Raw genomic sequence first — 27,632 nt, 5'->3', positions numbered from 1 at the left:
GTCCAAAATCTCTCCCTTGCTAACGAAAGAACTGATTTACACCTGTGTCCTGATTTCGGTGACATTGACATGGTCAAAATCTTGCCTTTAGGTCTTTGCTGTCGGGGTCGCAGGTTGGTAAATCAAGCAATTAAAGTTTAAGAGAATGCAGATAGTATTTAAAGATATGACATTTAAATTCAAATTACTGCAAAATGACTGCAATTTTGGTATGAAAAAAGCAAGCTATAAAACTGATGTATTAAACTCTGTAATTTTCTCTAAATTTCATGTTGAAACTGTATTTTCAAAGATTTATGACGAAACTTAATTTCATCATTCAGTATTTTCCAAAAGGTTTTGTATAAACAAAGGATGCATCATTTCCCTAGGAGGCTGAACAGTTGTTAGAAGAAATAATTGTTTACATACGGCTCCGTTCACATTTGGAGAAGCGTTCAAATTTCTAAACCAACTCACAAGTCAGAAATGGTTCAGATTTATCTATTTATTTTTCCCTCAAACCTTTAATGCTCTCGGGGCAAAATTCCCAAGACGTCCCATGTAAAATACAGACTATTATCCTAATGGTTAAGTCATTCCATGGGAGTAAAATACAAAGGCAGAAGTGCGGGTATGAAGCAGCAGCGTAACTCCTGCCAGAACAGGAGCCAGGATCCACAGCTGCTCCTTCCCGGCCAAGGGTCCTTCCAGACACCCCCAGGGAAGGCTCCCTGGCTGCCACAGCTGCTGTGCTGCCCCTTGCTCATACTCACCCTGTTTGGCTGTCAGGGTAGTTATCTAGGAAGCTGGTCACCCAGGATACAGTGATCTTGAAACCCAGGTTATTCCGCTGTCTGGGTAAATGCTTTACACACTAGGCAACCCCGACAAACTTCCCGAGTTCTGCCGCTCTTATGTTTGACAGGGGAAAGAGAAGTAATTTCTACAAACAACAGAAAGCTGGTTTTAATATAAATGTGTTTGAAACGTATCAGGGAGCTGAAAATGCGCCCCTTTATTTCAGTGTTCCGGGTCTGCGTGGCCAGGTGTTGGCAGCCGGGGCTGCGCGCCGCTGCGGGCAGCTCCCCCCGGCCGGCAGAGCCGCTGCCCCCCGGCTCCAGGCCGGGCCCGCCGCTGGCCGAGGCCGAGCCCCGCAGCCGCGGGGGCAGCGCCGCGGGGAGAAGGGGCTGAGAAGGGGAAAACCCCCCGCGGGGGGGAACAGCGGCGGCAGCGAGGGGGGCCGGGAGGGGCGAGCAGCAGCCCCGCAGCCCCCCGGGGCAGGGCCGGGCCGGGCCGGAGGAGGCCGAGGGGGCTCCGGGCGCCGCAGCAGAGGCTCCTCGGCAGCCCGCGGGGAAGGGCAGGGCAGGGCAGGGCAGCCCCCGGCGGGGCAGGCTGTGCCCCCGGCCCACGGAGCCCGCGGGGGAGCAGCTCCCCCCCGCAGCCCGGGCAGGGGGTGCCCGCAGGGGGCCGGGACCCGCGGGGGCCGCGCCGGGGCCGGCTCCGGGCAGGGCCCGTGGCCCCGCGGGGAGGAGCCCGGGCCGGCGCCGGGCTGCGGGCAGGGCCGGGGACCCCGCGGGGGCCGCGCCGGGGCCGGCCGGGCCTGAGGGGCTGCGCCCCGCGGCGGGGCCCGCGCTGGGGCCGGGGGTGAGGAACTGCAGCCCCTGGGAAGGGCTCCCGCTGGAGCAGCCCGTGGGGAGCTGCCTCCCGTGGGGGGGACCCGCCTCCCGTGGGGGGGACCCCGCGCCGGGGCCGGGCAGGGGGTGAGGACCCTCCCCCGAGGGGCAGGGGCGGCCGGGACGGCGGGGGCGGCACCGACCGCGGCCCCCATTCCGTGTCCCCCGGAGTAACAGAGAACCGGGAGTGAAGTTGCGCCCTGTAAGGAGGAAGGGGTGGGGAGAAGGTGTTTTAAGATTTGGTTTTATTTCTTATTATCCTACTCTGATTTGATTGGTAATAAATTAATTTCCCCGAGTCGAGCCAGTTCTGCCCGTGACGGTCACTGCTGAGCCATCTCCCTGCCCGTACCTCCACCCAGGAGCCTTTTGCTGTATTTTCTCTCCCCTGCCCAGCTGAGGAGGGAGCGATGGAGCGGCTTTGGTAGGCACCTGACCTCCAGCCAGAGCCGAACCAGCACATTCAGGAAAGTGAATCTCACATACAGTCCCCTCTGGGGCATTTCTATCCAGCTGGCTTGTGTCTCCTTCCTTCTCCCTTTTTCAAGTAAGGGCTGGTTGGCTGAAGTCCTACTCTGATGTGCCTCATCTCTCTGATTCACTACCCAGTGACTACAGGTACCGGCAGCTCTGGGGTCCTGCAGTGCCAAGTATCCAGGTTTCTCTGCATATGTAGCCCTGTTTCTCTGTGAACAGAGTCTCAAGAACAATTTTGGATTGTAGTAGTCAAATTTATTTCCACTGTAGAAGCACACTTGTTTCAGTAATAAAAAAATAACATCTTTGCAGAATAAAAGTAATCCTGTCATGGTATAAATATATTTACTTGCACAAGGATCCACATAAGTCACTCAACATATAAACAGATTTAGTATTCTCAGTCTTGTTCCAAATGGAGTCAACACAAGAGAAGCTAACTGGCAGAAAGATGAAAAACATAAAATCTGGCTCAGTTGGGATTTAAACATTTAAGAAATAATAGAAAGCCTCCCTGCGTGGTTTTTTTTTTTTTTAATAATTATTTTAAATGAATACAAAATACTGAGAGCCTTTAGCACTGACCATTTCTGTTTCTCCAATTAAAACATGCTGTATGAGGTCAGCCATGAAATCCTCTTCTGGCTGCCTCACAGACATAACGTCAGTACTGGACAAGCAGAACTAACATCAAGAGTGTTACGTTCAAGCTCAGGGCTCCTTAGTCTGTGCTCACCAACTACTGTCTTTCAAGGAACAAACCAAGTCTAGCAATTTACTTCAGGGGATCATCACAGACCATCCAGATAGCAGGCCTGATCAACCACTAAGTCCCTATGCTATACTAAGACAGGTGCTATATTCCATATTAATGACCTGGTGCAACCAACAGCCCAGCTTATAGTAGGTAGGGTTGAAGTGTATGAACACATGAAAGGATGAATACTATTTTCTGCACTGCAACTCAGTTCAAGCCATGGAACAACAGTAAACAGAACTGCAATGAATTTAACTTGTACTTTAACTTTTACATAATTCTAGAACTCTTTTTTTCAAATTGTGGGGGTGGCAAAAAGCAAAAAGGGGAAGTTTAACACAGTGTCATGATGCGATTGATTCATTATTGTGTTCTAAGTTATATTTATTTATTGTGTGGGTTATAATCAGCACCATGTCCTCCAACATATGTCGATTTATTCTGATATTTCCTTACTGTTAGTACAGTGAAAAAAGTAAAAGGTTCAGCTTTGATTCTTCTCAGTGTGTCTGAGAGGACACCAAACTAATACAACACAATACTGAAGACAAGAGAATATAACACTTAGTTCTGATACACTGAAAAGCAATTTCACACATAAGCTCATTTATGTAGGCACACTGACATATTGAGCACCATTCTTTTTTTCTTTCTCAGTTTAACATCAACATTCAACTCAGAACAGAAGAATGTTAAGCCTCTAGGACAGTTTCAGTATTAAGAACTACCTCTATTTTACAAACATCGAAACACTACTGTTGACATTTCTATCAGGATGTTCACTGCAAGTGACCCTCTCTCTGAATTCGAAGGCGTTCCTTCTCCACTTGCAAGCGTTCCTTCTCAATCTGCAGCTTCTCCGACTCAAACTTCAAGAACTGCAGCCTCTCCTTCTCTAACTGCAAACGTTCTTTTTCAAGTTTTAATTTTTCAGTTTCTAGATCCAGAGGCTGCATGATGGGTTTTTCTGTTTGGGTGAGGTCATTTTCCAGGGCAGGTTTTTCAGCATGCAGAGTCTCTAGCCTGAGTTTCTCCCATTCAATCTGAAGTCGCTCCTTCTCAATCTGAAGTCTCTCGCGCTCCAAATCAACATGCCGCAACCGTTCTTTTTCAATTTGCAGGCGCTCCTTCTCCACTTGCAACCTTTCAGCTTCAATATCTAGTCGCTGCTTCTCCAGCTCCACCTTCTGCTTCTCCAGATTTATAAGCAAGTGAGAATCTTCATAGGCTAGCCTAGCTTGAGCAGAGCTTAGATTTCCAAACTCTTCAATGTGGGGGAAGTCTGGTAGGTCATTTTCCTTTTTTGAATCTGGCAAAACTGATGACAAAATTTCTTCTTCTTCCTCAATGGGAAACTGCAAAGAGGAATGCAATAGACAAGAATTACATTCCAGTCTTTACGCCAGAAAAAAATTTGTTACACACAGTTTGACTGAAAAGAACATATTGTTTTTTTAATCTTAAAAGCTACTCAGAACTGTTTACCTCACATGCTGTGAAATAACCATGTTAGATCAAAAGACTGTTTTCTACCATTAAACAGGTACAGAAACACACTTATCTGAAGTTAATACCTGGTACTGAAAAACAGAAAAACAGCTTGTCAGTGGACACGCAAGAACATACAGAAAATACTGCACAGTAGATATTATAGACCATTCAAAACCACTGATGGAAAACTGGATCTAAAAAAGTATGTTTGTCTTACTTTTCATATAGCTGAGTAACATTTATGTAAGCCACTAGGAATTTGTTGCAACAATTACTTATGAGAGCAGCTGGATCCATAGGCTATGGGGTATGCAAGCAAACTCAGCCTTCACTAACTTGAGGATTCAATTTCTAAAAAGCACTTAATATTTTTCACATGCACTAACCCTTCAAACTGTATTGTGGGTCAGTAAACAGGACTTGTTTAACCAATGTTTGTATAATCACATCTGTTGCAAAGCTATTTGTGACACAGATGACTAGGTGGTTAGGACCCTTGCTTTTGGCAGACTAACAACTCACAGAGTTATAGCCCTTATGTGCTACAAATTCATAGTACACAAGGGATAACTGCCTCCCACTAAGTATGCTGCAAAAGAAAGGCAAACTGAGGAAGATATGGGTTCAGAAAAATCTTAGAACAATGAGAGCCACTCCCAGTCCTCCAGCATCAGAGCAGACACTGTTCTTCAGCAGTCGTCAGACAGTAGTCTCACTACCATTTAACAGCTTATGCTCATTTCTTCCCAGCACACACCTCAATTGAGATAAGACAGGAGTTGCCCCTCCACCCCCAAAAGAAAAAAGACAAACAAAAAAACCCCAACAAACCAAAACTCTTTGAGCACCCCTTTCTGAAATGCCAACTACGTATCTGTACAGGTACTACAAAATTATCCAAACATTTGACTTCACTCCAGCTGGCTGCCTAGCCCAGGACAGCCATCGTAGTACCAAGAGTAACAACCTGCCTACAGGATCCAAAACGGCTTGTCAAATTCACACTAAAATTCTGACAGACAGGAATGGTTGACTGACTTAAATAATATTTTCATTCCTATGGGTTCATTTTAAGAATTGCAAGCAGTATTCTTATCTCTTTATGTATTCCATTTATTTCTGAACCTGCAGGTAACATATACTTTCATTTGTTAAAGAGGTACATTTCTCTTCCCCATTCAACCATCCAGACAGACTAAGAACTAAAATAACCAGCTTCCTTCAACAGCATATTTTAATTCTACTGACTGAAATAATTATCTGTGGCACACACAAATGGAAAATATATGTGCAAATACATATTCAAAGTTGAGGGATATCAATTTCATAATCAACAGCCAAGACCCTACACACAATTGCAAGTTGCTAGATTTGAATACCATCTCTCTGAAACATATTTGTTTCTACAGTTTCTTTAATTCACACATTCAGAAAAAACAGAAACATGCTGTGAAGGAACACAGCAAAAAGCCTTATGCTGAAATGAAACAACGCCCATATTGCATATAGCTAATGTATGTTAGTCACTCACTTCAAAATTCTGCGGATCCTCCTCTTCCTCTTCTACTTTGATTTCTGTTAAAGATCCACCGGCTTCTCTGAAGTCAGGGATATTTTGCCATTCAAAACTAGATTCAATTGCAAATCCCATTTTCTCATCCATGTCTTCATTGAGAGAGTCATCTAAATTGGATGAAGGAAGGTGAAACCCAGCACCCACTACTTTGATGTTTGAATTCAGACGTTTTCTCTTCATGAGTGCTCTCCAGTCAAGGTATCGCCTTTTCACTTCTGTCCCTGTTCTTTGCTCTCCTTCACCTACAGCATTTACACACTCTGCTATTTCCTCCCAAGCTTTCCGTTTCATCTCATTAATTGTTGTATTAAGTTGTTTTGAAAAGAGTACTTCTCTCCTTTTTCTGATTTCCTTAAGGAGAGTTTGAGTTTCCTGAACGCTAAAATTGCTTTTTCTTTTTCTTTTTAATTGTTTCATTTTTTCCAGCTTTAACCTAACAATTTCACTACAGTAGACTACAGAGATGGTCTGACACTAATCAGTTATTAATACAAACAAAATTTAAAAACCAATGAAAGCAGAGCTCAGTTCTTGTGAAGTGAATTTTCTCTTCACTTTGTAGTATTTTCCTATTTGTCAGGCTTCCTAAGAGAAAAAGAGCAAACAACATAAATCTCCAAGGTATACACTGTATATTTTCATTTAACGAACTCAACTCCTAAGTCATCATGTAAGGAATGCATATTTTGAACTGATCGTACATTCAATAGAAGAAAACCATTTTGTTAAACTCTCAATATAAAGTAGCTATAAATACCTTCTCGAATCTGATATGAACTATAAATCCATTAATATATCCACAAAAATGTCACAAACCACTAAGGTTTAGTTGATATCTCCATTATAAAAAAATTAATATTTAATTATAATAAATAACCACTCTTAAAGAGTTTTGCCAGTCAGAATTTGTTTAAGGCTGAAATTTTACATACACATTTCAGTTTAAATGTTAAAGTATTTCCAAAAGAAGCTAAAATTGTTGTATCATTATTTCAAAAACCATAAAATGTTAAGGAGGCTGAAATTCCTGAGACACATTTTAAATGAGACACCGCTTCCATCCATTAAAAAAAAAAAAGAAAAAGTAGATTAATATGAAAAGTTGAAGCTTTATAAGATCTGACAATCACAAAAAGAACTGGAGCAATCCTGCTGCATGTCTGAAAACAACCACTAGTTCAAACAAGTGTCATGTGTTAGACGTGTTTTAACAAAAAATAGATTTAGGAGTAAGTCACTACATGCCCATGGTAAAGCCCTCTTTATCCTCACACTGCAAAACACCTCATGTTAGGTGAGGTTGAAGGTTCATCCAGTCCCCTACCCTCAGCAATAGCTAGTCCTGTGCCTGATGCTGAAGAGAAAGCTAAACCCCATAATACACCTGACAGATCGTGCACAACTCTGTACACAAAGTGGAAATTTTGAGTGGGAGAAACAGGAGACTATTAATGCAGTGATGAATCTATTAGGCCCCATTACCAAAAAGAACCTCAAAACTCAAAGCAGAGACTGAAAAAAATGGTTCTTGGTCACAGACTGCTTGGTAATGGTCCAACTTAGGATTTATTTTGAACTTTCTTTTGCATGATGTTACCTGCCACTTTAGGTAGGTTTAAAAAGCTTTAAACCAAGTAGGCCAATAATTCACTATACAGTACTTACAGTTTCAAGCTGTTGTGTTTGTTCACTATTAATCTAGTATAGACTTTTTGTCCACCTGAAGCAAATGCCTTGCAGATGATACATTCGATTGCTACTGACTAATGGACTTAATCCTTAAATACCACCCCCACCCCTCACCCTTCCACACACACCCCAGCTATACAGAACTGTTAAATTACTGAGTACTTTTTTGCTGTGTTATTCTCCTCAACTTGGTTAAAACATAAGCATGAACACATTACAGAAAAACTCTCCATTTGAGAGATAATGCATATGATAGTTTAGACATCATTCTTCATCTCCTATGCGCTATTGACTGTAAATAAGTGGTTCACTTGAAAAGCCTTCCACATCAAGCAACATTCTTTCACGCTTAACACATAAGCATGCTGGCATCAAACATGGTTTTAAATGCTGCATTTAGGAAACTGGTTTACTGCTTTTCCTCATTAACATACTGCCCTCACTGTGATTCAATTCACTTCCAATGTTTAGTAGCTAGCATATATGCAAAATGGAGTCCCAAGAAGAAACCTACTACATAAAGTGTTGTGTACCAGCATGGACCACAACCATGCAGTTACCTGGCACTTCTGACCCCTCAGACTAAAACCAGTGCATGAAACTTCCTGCCCTTCTGAAAATAAAATATTAATTACTTTTGAGAAAAGGGAATTAGTTAAAAGAAATAATACAACCTACTATTTTAATGTAGACCCTTAACTTGATGACCAGTACTTAAAAAAAAAAAAAAGCTGCAGTTTCAAAAGTGAGATTTATACCAGAACACAGCACTGTGTCTGCTAGACTTACATAAAATTTTTCTAGAGACCCTTTATCTATCTTTTAGCAGCTCCCTCAACCATCATTATTATAAGTTTACCACAAAAAGGTACTTGGGCTTTCAAGGGAGCAGCATCATATTTACTCCTCTGGCAGTAAATAAATTTATTTGGTACTTGCTGTGCTTTTCCAATGCAAATTACATTAGTGCTTTTATATTATTACAGCAATTGAATTTCTTGACCTATGTATCAAAGTTTATCTTGCATAAGTTTTGGTTTTTTTCTTAACTTTTTAAGTTACCAAGCAGGTAAATTTCAGAAAAATTACCTGCACACCAAACAAATTAAGAGCACCTTCAGAAGCTTCACTGTTAATAAGGCAGTTATTCAAGACTGATAAATATATAGATGATGCTGCGATTCCTGGTTACTGGGGAATGACCAATTACTCCTACCTTCATGCTGGCTTTAGAAACACACACATTTGCACTTCCCTGTTTTCAGAATGGGGAGCGTGTGTGAAAGTCTTTTACTTGGCCGCAGCTGGGATGAATAAGGTTCTGGTCATTCCCCAGTAACAGGGAACGAGAGGATTTCAGAGACTTACATGGTATCTCCATTTACCCTGGCCTTACCTACACTCCTCAGCACTAGCACAGCACGGTAAAGTGGGCATAATCACAAGAAAAAAAATATTGGGTTTTCAAATCAAGTTTTCATCAACGGGACTTTCTAATTCTGCATGAATGCTGACAACACCGACAGCCAAGCTTTCACCTTAGCTCCAGGGAAGATTAAGAGTTAAAACACACAGATGTCAAGTCACCATGTGGATCAGTCTCACTGCTCCTTGCACAGGTCTTGTGCATCACCTGTCTGATCTCCTCAGCCACTCTTTGTTAAGTGCCTCATCTTACTTTTGGATTTTATGCAATAAGGCAAACAATAACCTTTAAGAATTGTAATACTAACTTGGGAACTGCTGGCATCCAATTCCTTTACTATGTAAAATTTTCCTTTAGACTTCTATTTTTATACCAGATGATGTCTGATACAAGCCCCTGAATTTCCCAGCAAAACAGCAGCAAAGCATACCACCCATTTTAAAACTCATTACTAACTTCCAGTTAGTAAGGACATTTACCTTTTCTCACTCTTTCATTTTTGAAAGCATATTGCCTCATTAAAGACCATTCATTTCTTATTAATGCAAATGGCTGTTAATGCATTGTCTTAACAGTATATTGACTCCCCAAAGGTTTGATCAAACTCCACTGTGAGACTGGGTACCTTTCTGATGTATTAACTAAAAAGCATAATTATCCAACTAAAGCTGAGGTTTGGGATATTCTCTTTTCTGACATTTCTACATAGTTGCCAGGTTATTACTCTTTAATGCAGAAAAATGAACAATTCCATGCACAAAGTATAAAAGGGACAACACTTGTAATAAGCTAGGATTTGTACACATTCTAGATGGAAAAAAAAAACCCAACTCTATCACCATTTTGATAAGCACAACTTACAAAAACATGACAGAGCATGTTTAAGTTTTGCTTTGATATGAAGTCTAAAACATGAAATGCATACAACATTTGGAAAAAAAAACCCAGTAGACAAACACTACAGTTTTTCTGAAATCAGAACCACAGCTCGCTACACATTTTAGTGTCTTCAGCAGAGCATTCCACAGCAAGTATTACTTGCTGAGTGCACCAACTGGGAAGATGGGACTCAGTTCACTCAGAAAAAGTATGTGGAAGCAAGAGTAGAGATAAGAAAAAAACCCATTTGGTTAGATCAAGCCACTTACATCACTAGGAAGGTAAGAGAAGGCATCTGCAAGAAAAAAAAATTCCTTCATCAACTATATGACCAAAAATACTTCTGGTACATGACCAGAGACATCAGTTACCTGACAGGAAATAGCTACAGTCTGGTCAAGTGACAGAGAAGTTCCTGGGAAATAACAGAGGACACAAACAGCCCATTATGTGACCAGCCACGCACCCATCATATGGCGTGGTGCTAGCTGTAAATGCAAAATGCATATTTTTACAGTTTGGGTAGAAATGCAAAGTGCTGGCTAGAGGAAAAAAAAGCAACAATTCTGATCATATGGTAACAAAAAGACTTCAAAGGTCTTCTCCAAAAGGCAACACAGAGCTGCCAAACATAGTTTGATGCAACCCTGTCAGGCCGGAAGCAACCTATAGCCAAGAAGGACCTCAACACTGGGCTAAAGAAACACAAACTATTGGTCAGGGTTGAAACGAAACAAGTATCACAAAACTTAACTGAACACTCCATAAACATACAGAGCACACATACATTGAACAACTTTGATGTACTTAATGACAGAGGCATTCACATTCTGCCTCTATGCATACATCTCCTTTGCTCACACCACGTGCTGGGCCAACAAAAACCCACAAACCAAAAAAAAAAAACAACCACCCACAAAATAGGCAAGCAAGCAAAAAAACCCCAGAAAACAAGCACCTCTGAATAATTCCCCAGGATGAAGGATTGTTGCAAGCATCAAATTTGAATTGTCCTCTAGAAAAATCACTATTTTTTTTTTTTTTAAAGTATGAAGTCTTGATGCTTTGCCTTTTTTGGGGGCGGGGTGTTTTTTTTTTTTAACTTCCAGAGCTTACAATTGGGGGAAAAATACAAAACGGAACAGCTTTAAAACAGGAGGCCCTGCTATATGCATTTCTTTTTTTTAAACAGAATTTGAGAGTCTGAGCATTTTCGCATGATACTGAAGCCTAGGGCTTTCTGGAAAGCTTTGTACCTGTTCATGACGGCTGGCTAGCTCGCCTCGGAACAACTTACGCTTTTGTACTAGCAGCGGCTCCAGCGCGGGAGGCGGCGGGCGCTGCCGCGGGCGGCCCCGCCCCGCACGGAGCCGCTGCCCGGGGCAGGGGAGCGCTACGGGGGGCCGGCAACACCTGAAGGGCTCATCGAGCGATGCAAAGAGGAGGCACCGAGGATGGACCGCAGCTGGGGATCCCGGCTGTTGAATCCACAGATTCATCAGTCGAATGCTCCCCTTACCCTGAAACAGCGACGGCCACGAGCGGGTGGCACCCTCACCTCCGCGCAGGGAGCCGCGTCCTGCGGGGGTGCCGCCAGGCCCACCCCCAGGGCCGGGCCGGCCCCGCCAGGAGGCGCACGGAGCCCTTTGGGGAGGCCGAGGAAGGCAACAAAGGACGGCACGGCCGGCTGCCTTGGCCAGCACGGCACCGAGCGCCGCCGGGCCCGCTCCGGGAGGGCGGCCACGTACCGGGGCCCCCGCCGCGCCGAGCCCCGGGGAGCAGGTGGGCCCGCTACCGTCGGCCGCGGGCTACTTGCCGGCGGGGCCCTGCGCCCCTCCCGGGAGGGGGGGAGGGGGGATGGGGGGTCTCCCCGCAGGACGACGGCGGGCAACCACCTCAACGCCCTCGGGGGCTGACAGCGGCGGAGCCCCACCGCTCTCCCCCTACAAAGAGGCCAGCAGCTGCCCGCACCCCACACTGGCTGCGGCCCCACGGGGGGAGCAGGTGCAGCTGCTCCCGCCCTGCGGCCGGTCGGGCCCGCTCCCCGCCCTGCCCGGGTCCCCGGGGAGCCGCGCGAACTACTCACCTGCGCCCAACTCGCCCCTCCGGGTTGCCAGCCCTTTTAACAGCCACCGCCCTCCCATTGGACGAGCCACGTGCCTGTCAGCTCTTCCCTCACGCCTATTGGCGGTCCACGTCCGCCACTTCTCCCCCGCCCCGCCCACTGGCCGCCCTGATGCGCCAGGCGGGCCGGAATCCCCCACATACGCTTGGAGCGGGGCAGTTCCTCTCACGGCGGGGCCGCCGCCGCGCACAGCCCACAGAGAGCATTGGCTATAGTCGCTGCTTGTCTTTCCGACGCTTTCCGGTGATTGGCTAGAAGATGTAAAGTCCCGCCTCTCCCCTCAATGAGCTTCCGGAGTCGGGGATCCCGCTGTGTCTCGGGGGAGCTAGACGAAGTGCTCCCAGCGCTGCCGCCCCGCCTATCAGTCCTGAGGGGGTGGCCCGGCTCGGCCGTTGGGGCACCGAGCTGGCGCTTGGCTGCGGTGGTGTGTGCGGGAGGGGGGCGCTCGGCTTTCTGGTGGCCGGGCGCCCAGCCTGAGGGCCGGGTGTGCGCCGGGGACTTTTCCGCGGCGGCCGCCGGAGCTAGCGCGGGCGGTGGGTCTGCGGCGGCTGAGCTAACGCACAGCGATTTGTGTTTCTTATTAAACAGCGTGGCTTAGGGGTATCGGGGTTTTGTAATTAAATTAGCGAAAAAACATTTGTAGAGATGCCGTGGTAAGAAACCCAACAACAGGCGATCTTTTGGACCGTGCTGCCTAAGTGGGTCACCGTGCCGTTAGTGAGGGGCCGCACACGCAAGGCACACGCGTGGGGCTCCCTGTGCGTGGGCTCTCTTGGCTCGGCCACGCGTCACGCCTCTTGTCACTTGCTCTTTGTATTGCAGCCTATTCCCTTGGTACCGTAACCTTTGTGTGGGCTTACGGTGCTACCTGCAGGTAGATCATTCCTTCCGAAGTTTGCTACCTTTGTTACGCCTAACCTGATGTGTACATGTTTTATTTTTGTATTTTTTAACAATTCCTTGCTCAATCCTTTCAAACCCAGGTTCTGGGCTATATTCAGTATTTGTACCGCCATATTCACTGGACAGACAGGTTATTTTGTTAATACAGCTTCTAGTGATTGTAATTGTGACAATGAACATACAAATCTTGTTTAAAATGTTATTTTCCAATTTCAGTCAACAAGTCTGGCAGTGAACTTCCTGAAAACAAATAGAAACTAAATGTTGAATGGTTACAAACTTACCAGCTTGCTTACAGGTAACAATAGTTTTACTGACATATTTGCCCATTATGTACAGAATATCATAAAAAAAAATTAAAAGGAAAATAGTAAGGAGCAGGTCACCAAGACTATGCCACATTGCTGGCAATATATTATACAGGGATATTTCTTACTAGGGCCTATGTATGAACTAGGCTTCAATTTACATTATTACCAGTATTTTGACAGTGCTTGGAAATAAGATGCAAGTGTGCCCTAAATGTCTTACAAGCTAATTCAAACTAAATTCAGGTGCAAGTAGGTGAAAAAATGATCAACGGTGAAGGTCACCAACAGTTTGAATCTCTGCCAGTCTGCAAAAATAATTAGTGCTAATTATACCTCATTGAGTATCCTTCTTTTATTGTGACGCACAAAACCACTAAATATGATTAGTGTCCATTAGAATAATTTGAACTAGGAAGCATATGATTTCCTAGGGTAGCTGTGCACATAATTCTAAATAGCTCTACTTTCTTCCCCTTCTGTTACTCCGCTATTACTGAGGCTATTATCCCAGGTGAAAAACCTTGGTATATACCAGCTTCCTCCAACAAAAATTCTTGGCCCTCCTTTGCTCATGTGAACTGTCTTGAATTTATGCGTAATTTATGTTTAATAGTTATGTGTAATTCATGTGTGTTTTATTCATTAAATCCAGTCTTTGCTTCCTTGCTGTTGATGACAGTGAGAAAAGCCCCACCATATGGTCAACTTTATATACAAACTGTGCAAGTCCATGGTGAATTCCCTGGATCTGTGGAACATACATATGCAATTTTCTTCTGTTTCTGCATATGGTTACACTGCAGCTCTCAAATTTGGTCTATGAATCCCTTCATTGTTCAATATAAGCTTTTAACATAGTGAACACTGTTGGATGCCTTGTACGTGTCTACAAATGCCTTTTGCTAGGTGTGGGGCAAAGACCTTGGGGTGTTGGAAGGTTATTTTTTATTGCTGTAACTGTTTTATCTATGCAGAAGTTTGGAGATCACAATTTTAAGTTCTGGAAGAATATAAGAGAACACAGGGCTCCCTCTTTTTGTACTGATGCCATTTCTGCACCCTTTGCACACGAATTTCAGACTAAGTAGCTTATATGTGCTTTTATTTAAAGCCACTTCTAAGTAGTATGGAAGACCGTTTCAGTCAAAATGAATACCAAACCACTGCAATACTTCAACTGTTAAAACCCCCATACATACCAATTTGAGATAGATGGATCCAATATAAAAAAAGGTATCAATTTAAATGAGTACTTTACAATGGTAAACTTAAAACTTTTAAGCAGACTAAATCCAATTTAGTGTGGGAGCAGCAAACTGATATACAAGAGATACACAAATACAAGATCCAAGGATAATTAAAAAAAAACTTCTCACTGCAGGTTTTATGCATGCTAACTGCATTCTTGGTTATAATCCAACATCAAAAATGTTCTCCAGCTGAAAAAAGAAAGGAAAAAAAATAGTAGTTAACTTCATTAGAAACATTGTAGATTCTCTGTAGTTTGAAACTCACTGAAAAAAATCAGACCTGAGAAGGATTCAGTTGCTCAGTGCTTTTATTTCACAAAAGAATGAACATCTTGGCAAACATGTAATATCAGCAGAGCCCAGGCAGCAGCAAAATTTTACTGATCTCTATGCTTTACTGGATGTTAGAAGGGAAAAAAGGTAAATTGACCATAATGTTCAGCTATAGATATTGACAAATATATCCCTGGTTTCAGTCTGTTTTAATTAAAATAGATCTTATGCTGCCTCCTGTTGGTCACTACAGAAACATCTAAAATTAGACTCGCATTACAAACCGCAGACAAGACATTCTACAGCCTGTACCTTACCTACTACCTACTACTAATCAGAGGAGGTATACAACTTTCTTCGTGGAGTAATACCAGATAAATCTGAATCAGTAAATCTACTCCATTTTATGAATATAATGAATTTTTAACAGCAGTAAACTGACTTACTACAAATGTATTTAGAATATAGAAAATAAATTCATTAGTACATAAATAATAATCATCAGGTCTGTGCAAACATAATAAATATAAACACCTGAATAATTGATATTTATTATAACAACTAAACCAGTATGATAACATTACCAAAGTTCCATAACGTTTTGATAGCATTCTTTAAAAATTAAGATTATCCAATATAAACATTACTGGATATTAAAATCCCACATACAATATATTTTATCTTCATGTATATTATATTGGTCATGCTTATAATGTGTCCTGTGACATAGAATAGATACTATGAGAAATATTTTGGTTACATCATTTAAGTGCAAATAGTAGATTATAACTTTACATGCAATTTGTATGTGTTAAACTTCTTACTATATTTCAGTCAGAACACAGGTAATCATTACTCTAGTCATCGACTATTTTTAGAGGAAGGTACTTTTTCATAAAGTACTGTGAAATTTGAAAAATTCAAAAAGATGTAGAAAAACTCGCTTTGCGCTAGTTTTGTGACTTTTTTTAAATTGCATAACAGCTGCGTAAAGTAGGCTGAGAAATCTATTTGATCCAGACCTACAGCAGTTACTCATGCAAGTAATCCATATTCTTCTGAGCAGTGTAGTTGACTTCACTGAGATTTCTTACATCATTAGCAATTAATCACAGGATTTGTAACATAGGCCCTTAATTCTATCATAAAGCCTTGTTTTAAGCATGGCTTTCTAACACAGCTTCTGCACTCAATTCTGCTATTTGATTTAACTCTGTATGTGGCATTGTGGCAAATGACCTTTTTTCCTACATGAGAGTTGTAATACAGGCTTACCTACATAACTGAAGCAAATTAGTACTATTTCACAGTAACTTTTCTGTAAGCAATGGTATAAAGTAACTGACACTACTACATTATTTCCTGATCACCAAGTGAGAGAGTTCAACTCCCTCTGAAATCCTTGAATGATCTGTCAAAAGTGGGAACTGATGTTCATTCCTGTGCAAATGTAGCATAGAATATTAAAGCAGTGTCTGTTTTCCAAATTAAGCTTCATTCAGTTTTCGCTATATATTCGCTATATATACCACATGCAGCATTGCTCTATCTGATGTCATATGCCAGAGGCTTATACATATAGCAAGTAGCTGGATGGAAGACTGCCCAAAAAAATATGCTGTAAGGGAAGTGCATCACCTGAATTACTGACTGATTTGCTGTTTATGTGACCCAGCAATCTGGTCATGAGAGTGGCAGTTAAAAAAACCTCGCAATTTTCTAGTCTCTTCCAATTTGCATAGCTATTTATACCCAGGTACTATGGGCATTAAAATGTTACTTTTCTCATTGCATAAATTGCATACTCATACTACTCAGGTACAAGAACGACACAAAAACACAAGCAAAGGAGAATTGGGCTTTCTATTCTGATGAAGTGACAAGTTGCAATAATTAATTATTAATGAAGTCTCTATGCTCTCTTGGGTAGCTTTATTAATGCTAAAACTACTGTTCTCCTATATGTCTATTTTTCTCCTGCTGTTTCAGTGAGCAGGAATAGTATTCTCCATCTCTCCTAAACTGTTCAATACATTTGCTTTGCACTAAAAAAAAGTAGTTGTGTTCCAATATAAATATGCTTGCATTTCAGCATGGTGATTGTAAAGGTTACCTAGCTATGTGCAGTCATGATCTGGAGACTCACTATGAAAAGAGCAACATAAATGTGGAAGATGCCTGAAATAGTGTAACAACAAGCTGTTTACCTCTACAGAACTGACATGCATCTTAATACAAATAAACTATTGAGTGGGAGGGTTCCAATCTATTGTTCTCCACTTGTGCATAACTTTCATTTTCACCCTTACGAAAATATTTCTGATAAATGTTATCTGAATTTGTAAAGGTATCTGATAACAAATTAGAGACTCAATCACAGACTTGGAACTTTGCATTGTGTATTGTTTAAAACAGAAGTATGTTGCTAGGCAATATTAACCTTGAAGTGTTAATACTGAGCTTGAGTTTGGAAAAAGTATATGCAGTAGTGATGTGATAATGAACTTACCGCAGTCATCTCAAGCCATAATAAAAATGTTTTAGACACCTTGCTGAATTTTGTTCACATTTAAACTGCTTGGAAAAGATGTGCTTAGATGTTTAGAACCATTCTGTCTGGCATAAGACAACCTTACTACTTAATGATACTTATATGCAACATAAAGGCTTCCAATATCTTACTCAAATAGAGAAAATTCTCAGGCTGTGGAAGATTACAAATGAATTTATGAAACCTATCTAATTTCAGTGTCCTTCTGTCAGACACAGGTCCCATTTGGTATGCATGAGATCAAATTTATCTCACAATGTATGGCTAGACTAATATTAATACTAAATAAAGTCCATAACAATTTTAACATTATAATAGCTGACTACTGAAAGTTTATCAAGCAATATATTGTGTAGCATTTACCATGTAATATTTTAACACTTAGAATTGCCACTAAGTACAAGATAAGTGTTTTAATTCATTTAAACGACTATAGAAGCTAAAGGAATTCTTTCACCTCAGAAATACTATTTACTTTGGTTTTAAATATGGGAATTTATTTTTGTAACTTTGTATTTGATGTATGACAAGATACAACCTTTTCCCATAGTTAACCGAAGCAACAACTAAAATTTATTTTACAGCTTGCTGTAGGTAGCACTGGAAACTTCAGAGATGGAAGACTTCTGTTAAAAAAACATCCTGAAGTGTTTTTTCATGAGTTAACAGCATGACTGAAGCAAAGATACCACATGAATCATCCATCTTGTAGAAATCTTGCCCAGCCTGCAATATGTTATCAATGTTTATCTTGCCACAGTCAATGGGATGAAAACAGAAAGTACAGCTACTACTAAGGCACAAGGATGGAGAAAAACTGGTAAAACTGAAGAGCTGAAGATAGATGATAGGAATTATCAGACTCTTCAAGTTAGGTACCTGGTTTTAATGCTGTGAAGGTCACTTTGGCTTTTGCCTTGCTAAGGTCATTCTAATAAGGTAAAGCTGACAATGAATTCCTATTACAGGTTTATGAATATAAACCCCCTAAATAAAACAACACTAATGTAGATTCCTTTTAAACTTCAGTTACATAGGGAAAACAGTATCACAGTCAGTTTTCTCACTCAGCGGTTTGTCTATCGGGACAACTGTGAATATTACAGAAATAATGGCACATATTACACAATGAATTCCTCATGACTACGCTGTTTTGAAAAGTAGTATCATTTTGTAAATTATTCAGATAATTACAGAGAAGACTTGCATATAAAATTAAGTAATACTTTCTATATAATGACTAGCATGAATGACAATTTAATGGACTCTTCCAAAAGCAGTTCTATAGCATACAATTTAAACTGAAGATTTAAACAAAACAGTACATATTCTTCCATCTCTAAATTAATACTTAAAAATCTGTTCTAAAACTTGTGCATTTAAATAGATTCTTTTGACTCAGGAGTTTCAAAATTCTCCAGAGCAAATTGTCAGTACAGGTGACCAGGGGTCCCTATATTTATTAAACTGAATGACCTGACAGTAAAACTCAGTTAAGGCTCTTGGCATTGGTGAAACTTCTTCCCACTCAGACCTGCTACTATGGTAGACTTGAACTTCATCTGTGATTTCTTCTGGAGCATAATCACCACCTAGTATATAAATTTTGTCTTCTGTCCCAACTGCCCCTGCATTAAAGCCAGCACATTCAAAAGATCCTTCCCCTTTCCAAACACAGGTTTCTGGGCAAAAACTGTAGACCTTGTAGGTGGAGAGGTCACAAATGTACAATGTACAGTTCACTGGAACGGCTTTGATTAGAGTTGCATGGAAAAACTGCCCAAACTCTGCTACAAGCTCAGACCACTGATCAGTCATAGCATTATACTTGAAGAAACAGTCAAGAGATGGATTAAAGGCATCAGTAATCTCTACTTCTGAGCCAAGAACATAAATTATACTCTGACACGCACTTGCTTCTGGATAGTAGATACCTCTTGGTAATTGGCTTACAGATTTCCAGTCTTTGGAAAGAGGATTATAGGATTCTACATCCAAAAGACTTCGGGTTTCTTGAGCTCCTCTGGTCTTCCCACCTATTACAAACAGCTGATTTAAGGTTACAACAGATGTGTGCATTGTCCTTGGTTTTTTCATAGCTGACACTATGGAGAATTCATTACTGACTGGACAGTAGCACCAGGTTTGGTCAGTGGCATCATGAAATGGTTCAGCAATATGAAGCCTGACAGTCCTATAACAATTCCCTTTGCATCCTCCAGTTATGAATATTTTTTCTCCATAGCTAGATAAACTTGACCCTGGAAGATCAATCATGTGTGTATGTGGTAGTTCTTTCCATTTATCTGTTTTGATGTTGTAGCAGAATGTATGCCTGTTTTCTCCATCTTCATCAGTTTTATGAACAAATATATATTTTTCTGTTGTTGAAGGACGTGCGTCTGGAAATAGTCCACTAAAGTTTTGCACACTTTTAACTGCATCATTGATTATTACCGAGCAATCGGCACTCTTAAGTAAGTGTTCTTCAGAATGTAGAAAGTCCTGCAAAGTCTTTTCAGGTAACTGGTGTAGTCTCACTTTTTTAATCAAATTAGGCAGATATTTCTGTCGTGTTTCTAAGTTGTGTTTGGTCCACTGAAGGACAGCTTTCAACACTGATTCTTCCTCAGGGACATTTAGTTCATCAGCCTCAAGACATTTTTGTAGTATCTCAAAATTCATTTCCAAAAAATCACTTGATCTGAGCAGCAAGGAGAAGTGGTGCTGTACAAAATCTAGTGCGTGATCAAATAAGCGGACGGAACCATAACTTTCTGATAAAGAAAGCAACTGTAAGCAATTCACAAGATCAATACTTTTTACTAGAAAGTCGCTGCAAGCTTTGGAAAGGAGTGAAACTTGAAGAAATGACGACAGTTGGAAAAGCATTTCCACATTTTCATTTGTTATCTCTGTTTTTCCTGTGTAAGCGTAATCAAGAAAAGCTTTCACTGCCTTGGGTGATAGATTACTAATAGTAACATTGCCATCATCTCGTTCTTTCATATTAACTTCAAACATGGCTCTGTGAATAAAATATAGAAGATACACACACAAATTAAAGATCTAGCAAACAGCAGAGAATACTGATCTGAGAAGAAGGAGACAATCAGAGGCATGTAACAAGGTGGGCAGGCTGTATAGGTCTAAAATGTGGAGATTCTCATAAGAAAGTATGCATTTGCTTGATATGGTTGAAGAAAAAAGGGAGTGGTGGTAAGGACATATTCAGTGATGACTCATAAAATATAGCAGCACCTGTGTTTTGTATGGCTTTTCACTGAGAGCAATGAAGTCTGCAGCTCTCAATGTGAGAGAAAATGATTTTTTTTCAGGCCAGCATCAGTTTCAACAGCTTGAGAAAGAAAGGTTGATTTACAAAATATATAGTAAAAAAGCACTATGCATGAATACAGAAAATTAAGTGAAATAAGGCCTTCCAAACTGCAGGCTGAGCAAATCAAGGATGGACAATGGGTGCATTCCTCAGTAATAAAAGTACGTGAGGGGTGAAAGAGGAGAAAAAAACATGAGGAAACTTAATTCTTGCTTTTGAGTTGACCGACAGATGTATGGGTACAGGCAGATGTCAGAAAAAATGAGGTTTTGACACAGGATTGCATGACACAATGAAACTTGCGCAGAAAGTAGATTGTGACTGAATACAAAGATGATGGTTGAAATTGTGAAACAAACTACTGATCAGCACATTTGTGCAAATTTTATTACAACTCAGTACTTTATTGAAGTAGTATTATTTTTACTTATCAAAGATGTATTACTTTTACTACTTCATTAAATACGTAATAACATTTAAACTACTTCACTCAATCTTACATGGCAAGATAAAAATTTTACAAGGTGGTAAATGCTGGCAACAGAACAGTGCTGCAACAGCCCTTGCCCTACCCTACCAAAGCCTAAGCATCCAGCTGTCATAGCAACAGCTTCTGAATTTGACAAAAGATGATAGTGGAGAAATTATTTCATGGTTTATGTAAATCTAAGTATATAATCTGGATCATTAATATATCATATATAGTTCAAGAGTATTATATCATACTTCAGTTATACAATTAGTATCTGTATAGTATGTGATTTTTAAAATCCCATACTTTTATGAAGCCAAAGGAGAAAAAAAAATAATCACTGTGTATAACATACTCTTTGGGAAGTGAATGTCAGGTAAATCAGGAACTTGTCTGACCCCTGAACAAAACCATAAAATTACAATAAGACAATTATGTTCCAAATACCTTTTTGCAAAATAAATTACGATTCTTAGAATCCTTTGCTCCTTAACCCAACAGATACAATACAAATCCCTAATTACAGAGTAAAATAGCAACTGAACAATTCTAGTAGAGGGAGAACAATCTAGGCAAAGGCTTTGATTTTGAAAGCTAAAAAGTAGGAAGCTAAACGTTGCTGAATCTTTGGTTTACACAATGAAACCCAAACTAAGAGAAGTCCATACGCCAAGGAAGACAAAAGGTGTTTCATTTTTAAATTTATCTAGTGGATCTGGGTACTTTTTATTCCCTGAAGTTAGTAAATGGACCTTGTGTTCCAGGACAACTTAGGAATTTGATGGCTGCTGTTGTCAACTGGTACACATAGGGAGAGGTCCCTCCTGGCAAATTTTTAACCTGAAGAGCCTGTAGGTAGTGAAAAGGACACATATGTTACCATGTGCTTAACTTCAGTTCTAAAAATAACCACTGGAAGCTATTTCATCCCAATATTCCTTTCTACCAGAGCATCTCTGTCCTGTCACGCAGTGAACACTTGAAATGCAAGTAGTTGTGTGTGTGTCAGAAAAAAACCAAATCTGCGCCTACAGTGGAGAAATAACTTATTTCCTCTGCATTTCTTCTTTTTTCAGTAGTCCTAAGAACATGTATAGCCTATATTCTCCATTATATATGGCAGACGCCCACAGACCATGGCGTGCTCCAGGCCATTTGAAAATAACACTTGTCACCTATGTATGGGCAACTGAATCAAGGTCATTAACTCCTTTCCAGGAGCCCTTTCTTTTATTGTTAGATCATCTTAGCTTTGTGTTTTAGTGAAAAGTGTGTTTAGAAACAGACTTTCTGCATGGAACTAAAAAAGGTTAGGAAGGTTCTTCATAAATTAATATCCTCTATGTGAATGATCAGTCTGGCCCTTAAGAATACATAGTTTTAAGCACCAGAAAGAAGCTCATAGATCCATTTCATTCTGAAGGGCTGAAATATGTAGTTTAGAAAAAATATAACTGTTTAAATACCTCTGAAGACTCTACTATACTGACTGCTCATATTAAACAAAATCCAGCCGTGTTCCAAAACCATGTACAATTTATCCACAATTGCTCAATGCAAGATATATTTGTAATCAGCCTGTTTTGTTTCACAATAGAAATGTGTTAAAGTACATAGACCATTGCATACAAAGTCAAACAATACCACTGCAGACCTTCAAGTATCGATATGGGCAACAGGCAAGTCTTAAAGGTACACAACTTGTGTCACTTCTACCTAACAGCAGAACCATGCACTTACTGTTTGACATTTGTATTGCAGAGTATAGACTGCTGTCTGAATCTCAAATTCATAGTCACCATGTCACTTTGGAAATACAGATGTATTTGGGGTATAGTTAGGCATGTAACACTCTAGTCATGTTTTGATTCTTTTTTTTTTGCTACCTTATTATGATGTTTGAATGCTTGCTTAAAACTCTGCAGGCATATGTTCAATTGTGATGATTTATTTTTTAATCTTTGTAATATACTCCTTCCCTCCCTCCCAGAGAACTTACAATTCATTTTCTGCAAACTCATGTCAAAAATAGGTTTACCTGAAAAAATCACTGCACGCTGCCAGTACACAACGATGACAAGGAATTATTTCATCTTTCACAAGAATTTTAAAGTCAAAAAATATATTTTGTTCTCTGAACTTTTGTAGTACTTTTAGAATTTGTTGTCCATGACCTTCAGCCACTAAGGAATTGATTTTATTTTCAGGAACAGAAATTCCATTGCAAATAGGTCTGCTAATGTAATCCCGTTGATTGGCCATGGTTTCTTCAATCTATTCCTGAAACTGAAATGGAAAAATAAGTAATTGATTCTACTGCCTTAGTATTAAAATAAATAAATAAATAAAAAATCAACCATGTAGAAGTTTAAATGTGCTAATTAAGTTGAGAATGGTATAAGATGTGCAATTAATTCTAAGTGACTAACAGAGGAGAACCTATTAAACAAAGGAGTGTAAGGGATTGTGTATTAAGAATGGAGCGCAAATACCCAGATGAGGACATAGGGTACAAAATGCCGGTGGAGAAAGCTTACACCAAAGTATGTTGATCACTTCATAATATTAAGATAAAAATATAGATAGATACAAATGTAGGTGACTTTGTAATAGCCTAGGGGATGTTGTTTTGTGAAAGTATTGCACATACCAAAGTATTTTGTGTATGTAAGTTACCACTTTGTCAGGAAAGGCACGTTAGGGCTTGCCTGCCAATAAACATGACCAAACCTTTGTAATGGGACTGAAGCCTGAGACTGTTCCCAGCACAAAAGACATCACCCTTGCATTACAACCCATTCAGACAGTACAACTAACATTCTGTGTGCAGATGTTGCCTCCTCTATCAACACAGCTGCCAAAAAGTCTAAACCTGTACTTGGTACTTCACTATTTACAAACAATTTTAAAACAATTTATCTGCTTTATCTCAAAGCAGCATATAGCTGTGCTACAGCACTCTCTCACCAATTCAAACAAACAAACAAACAAACCATTATTTTTTAATATTTCTTAGGAGATAGGAGAAATAAATTGTTCTTCAAGAGAACACTACCTTGGACACTTAGCCTTCTCCCAACATGGAGAATATGTCTTACTAGACAGCAGGATTCTTAAAAGAGAAATCTTAAAATGCTGATTTTTTACAGCATACTTTATGCACCTAGAAAGAATTAAGACCAACAAAGATAAAGAAATTGTATACATTTCTCTAGAAAAGTTTTAGATTTTTTCCCCTACAAAATTTAACTGTATAGTTAATGTAAGTTTTGAAAAGGTGAAGGAGAGCATTTTAAAATCTATTATTAAAAGTAAGTATTATATTATTAAGTCTACTATATACCCATCTCTAGATGATCTTCTGTTTTCATTCCTTATCTATTGAAATGTGGAGAAATTAGTAATTTGTTAACAATTTTGAAAGACACCATTCCCCACTGAACACCTAATTTCATATTCAGCAAGATGAATATGAGTGGAACAGGTATCTAAAGAATTTGGTGACATTTCTAATTGTGGAATAAAAAGACAAGAGTGGACTGAAATGTAATTAAATCAAAAATACTAAGTTCAAAGTTCTGTACTTTTGTATTGTATTATTGTTTTGATTGTCATTGAGTGTCTAATACTCAAAACAGACAGTAACAGAACTCCAGGTTCCTGTCTGGAAATAGCAATGCAACTGAGTCTCACGGCTTTTCATAAATAACTGAACTTCAAATAAAACTAATATTCAGTTAATCATTTTTAGACCATCAAAAAAGATGCATGTGACATTCTAAGACATTTAATCCACAAAAGTGGCATTTATCAATAATATATGTTGAGACAGTATTCTGAGAAGGAAAGGTGACACAAAGACTTTGAAGCTTTCGGTTCTTTAGAAGTGATTGAAAAAGAAAAAAAAAAGGGCACAGAAAAAAACCCAGCATGGTACTAGTAGGAAGCAGTGAACTTGCACCAATTCCTGGAGGCATTCCAAAAGTGGAAGATTCCCTCTCTGCAAGCAGTTATCTTTAATTGCAAATCCTCTGACAAACATATGAATCTATTAAGATAAAAAAAATAATGACTTAGAAGAACTTAAACTGACTGGAATTTTTCCTAAAGCTAAATTTCTCTAAATCATCGAGTTCCTTTGGAAATTATTTTTTTAGCAAAAAAGTTCAAGAACTGTAATTTTCATTTTCAGAAAAAAATTGGGAATGAAAATGCCATGCTGTATTTCTAAATCTGGCAAAAATAATAACTGCAAATTCTGGAAGAAGAAAGAACTGCTTTTACTGGGTTCCGAAGTCCGTCATTTCTGTATGTGATCAAAATATGTGTTTTTTTTCAAAACATACATGCAATATTGAGTATACTTATAGAATAATTCAGTATAGATTATTATCATTCCATATTTTACTTGTAATAAAAATATGGTTTTCTACTGAATTTATTCATATCACACATTATACAGTGTATCTTGAATGTCAGTCTGCACTTACAGATGCTTATTTTTATCAAAAAAAGTCAATAAATCCGCTAGTAAAAAAAATGCTACATCTAAGTCTCTCTAAGTAGAAAGCATGACCAAGTCAAGCCTATTAATCAAACCTGAAGGGTTTTTTGCAACTAGGTAAGATTCACATCCATTAGTATTATCACCTATCAGTAACTAAATATACATATGGCCACAGATTCCTCTTCAAAGTGTGCGGAATACCATGCTTGAAACATAAGCCCCAGCTACAATTCGATATTGCTGAGCAGCATTTTCCTGGGGGCAGGGGGGGTTGACTGCTGTTCTCCTGTCAGTTAACTTTGTCTTTGGATAATAAATAAGAGAGTACATAGGACATCCTTCGCTTGACCAAGTCATAAAGAGAAATGGGAATCATATTTAAAAATAAGTGTATTATACTATTCCTTGCTGAAACATTTTCCCCCAAAACATTACTTCCATGTTTAAAATATTTTGCAAAGACCTAGACCTACCTATACCCAGTTGTAGCTGAGACTTACTCTAGGCAGAAAGACAGCAGTTCTGATGTCCTGTGCAGAATCAGCACTTTTTCACATTAATAGGGGGCTGGGAATGCTAAATCACCAAAAAAAAAAACACCAACCCAATGAGAGATTCTATGAAATCCCTGAAATAATGTGAATTTCAGTATTTTTGCATCATGTGTACATGGTCAATAACTGTTAAAGCATAAATATTTCTAAAGGCAAGCAACAGAAAGGAGGGTTGTAGATTTTCAACCAGACCCTAAATTTTTGGCCATGGCACAACCTCAAAACCAAAGGGTAAAGAATATGATTACCTTGGCCTGTAATCGAGGGCACAGGGGAACCCAGTTCTGTTAACCACTACAGTTCTTAGCAGAACAAAGGCACAGAATATAAAAGGCTTTTGTTGGGCCATATTCTCTAGAAGCCAGACTCCTGCCGGGGCGATGCCGCACTGGGCAGCCGTGTGTGCACAACCGTCCCCACACTGCCAGGCAGCACGGGCAGCACGGCCAGGGAGGGCACAGGCCGCCCCCGCCGCCACAGCGCCCGGCGTGTGCCAGGTCTACCCGGGACGGTTCCTCAGGACCAGGGATGCGCTAAAGATAACGATGGGCACAGAGGCACCGGGGGGAACGATCTGCTGTTAACCGATACCGGTACCACGGAGACCCGCCAACGGACACTATCCCCGAGGGCACAAACGCGGCCTTGTCTCGCACAATGCCGGGGGCAGCCAGAAGCTACAAGGAAAACACGTTGTTTTTGTCATGGCCGCGGTTATGTGCCACCCCCGACCGCGTCAGCATACAGCCAGCCCCGGCCCGCCCCTGCAGCCCGGCAGCGTCGCCCCCGCCCTGCCCGCCGGAGGCAAGGTGGCGGCCTCCCGCCGCTGCTGAGCATGCCTGGGCCGCCCGCGCATGCGCCCTGCGGCGCCGCCGTTCATTCTAAGGGACTAATTCTGACGGGACAGGCAGGATGGTGCAACGGGCTTCCCCTCCTCTCACAGCGCGACCGCGGGGCCCGGCTACGGGATGTGGCAGTCTCCAGCGCCGCCGCTTCTCCTCAGCCGGCGAAGAGCTAGCTCCCCCCGTTAGCGCTCCCTCCGAACAGCGCGCACCCACCTGCAGCCAACACCAGCAGCTCACCGACCAGTCTGGCCCACCCTCCGCAGCAGCGTCGCCAGCAGATTGGTCTCTTCCGGTGTCATTCTCCCCCTTCTTGCACTCGGAATGGTTCCCCGGGCCGTCAATCCAGATGAAAGCCCACCCATCCTCCCGAGCGGGTTCCTCTCTAGGCTCTGTGACGATACCACGGGTATAGCTTAGCCGCAGGCACCGCCTTTCCCCCGATACGTCGGAACCTGGTGCATTCCCCTGTCACTCACAGGGCACCCTGATATCGGATTGGCTACCTCGCCTCGACTGCAGGTCCCTCCCTCCCACTGATAGGCGCATGCGCG

General features: G+C 41.0%; 2 protein-coding genes across 5 annotated transcripts; both read right to left on the bottom strand.

Moving 5' to 3' along the window:
* Positions 1 to 2,372: 2,372 nt before the first annotated feature.
* On the bottom strand, positions 2,373 to 12,229 carry MSANTD4 (Myb/SANT DNA binding domain containing 4 with coiled-coils). Of its 2 annotated transcripts, XM_040584106.1 has the most exons (3): positions 12,037 to 12,229; positions 5,912 to 6,541; positions 2,373 to 4,244 (listed from the first exon to the last, which is right to left on the bottom strand). In XM_040584106.1, the coding sequence occupies exons 2-3, from the start codon at positions 6,371 to 6,373 to the stop codon at positions 3,669 to 3,671; spliced, it is 1,038 nt and encodes a 345-aa protein (XP_040440040.1). In that variant the 5' UTR covers positions 6,374 to 6,541; positions 12,037 to 12,229; the 3' UTR covers positions 2,373 to 3,668. The 2 variants fall into 2 exon arrangements, with proteins under 2 accessions (XP_040440040.1, XP_040440041.1); XM_040584107.1 differs by lacking the exon at positions 12,037 to 12,229 and having other exon boundaries at positions 5,912 to 8,925.
* Positions 12,230 to 14,829: 2,600 nt separating this feature from the next.
* On the bottom strand, positions 14,830 to 27,520 carry KBTBD3 (kelch repeat and BTB domain containing 3). Of its 3 annotated transcripts, none has more exons than XM_040584020.1 (3): positions 27,295 to 27,520; positions 23,214 to 23,461; positions 14,830 to 20,391 (listed from the first exon to the last, which is right to left on the bottom strand). In XM_040584020.1, exons 2-3 carry the CDS (start codon positions 23,435 to 23,437, stop codon positions 18,771 to 18,773), a joined length of 1,845 nt encoding a protein of 614 aa, XP_040439954.1. In that variant the 5' UTR covers positions 23,438 to 23,461; positions 27,295 to 27,520; the 3' UTR covers positions 14,830 to 18,770. The 3 variants fall into 3 exon arrangements, with proteins under 3 accessions (XP_040439954.1, XP_040439957.1, XP_040439956.1); XM_040584023.1 differs by lacking the exon at positions 27,295 to 27,520 and adding an exon at positions 21,928 to 22,024 and having other exon boundaries at positions 23,214 to 23,326; XM_040584022.1 differs by lacking the exons at positions 23,214 to 23,461; positions 27,295 to 27,520 and adding an exon at positions 21,928 to 23,206.
* Between the last annotated feature and the right edge of the window lie 112 nt (positions 27,521 to 27,632).

Source organism: Falco naumanni, chromosome 2 (assembly GCF_017639655.2).
Source record: "Falco naumanni isolate bFalNau1 chromosome 2, bFalNau1.pat, whole genome shotgun sequence".
In the NCBI taxonomy this organism is placed as follows: domain Eukaryota; kingdom Metazoa; phylum Chordata; class Aves; order Falconiformes; family Falconidae; genus Falco; species Falco naumanni.
The sequence above is the reverse complement of the archived record's forward strand: the minus strand, read 5'-3'. Positions and strand labels throughout refer to the sequence as shown.

Coding starts and splice junctions, on each gene's coding strand:
- KBTBD3 (XM_040584020.1), bottom strand. CDS start 23,437: ATGGCCAATCAACGGGATTACATTAGCAGACCTATTTGCAATGGAATT. Junction 20,392..23,213: donor GCGTGCAGTGATTTTTTCAG/GTAAACCTATTT, acceptor TTTTATTCACAG/AGCCATGTTTGAAGTTAATA.
- MSANTD4 (XM_040584106.1), bottom strand. CDS start 6,373: ATGAAACAATTAAAAAGAAAAAGAAAAAGCAATTTTAGCGTTCAGGAA. Junction 4,245..5,911: donor AGGATCCGCAGAATTTTGAA/GTGAGTGACTAA, acceptor TCCTCTTTGCAG/TTTCCCATTGAGGAAGAAGA.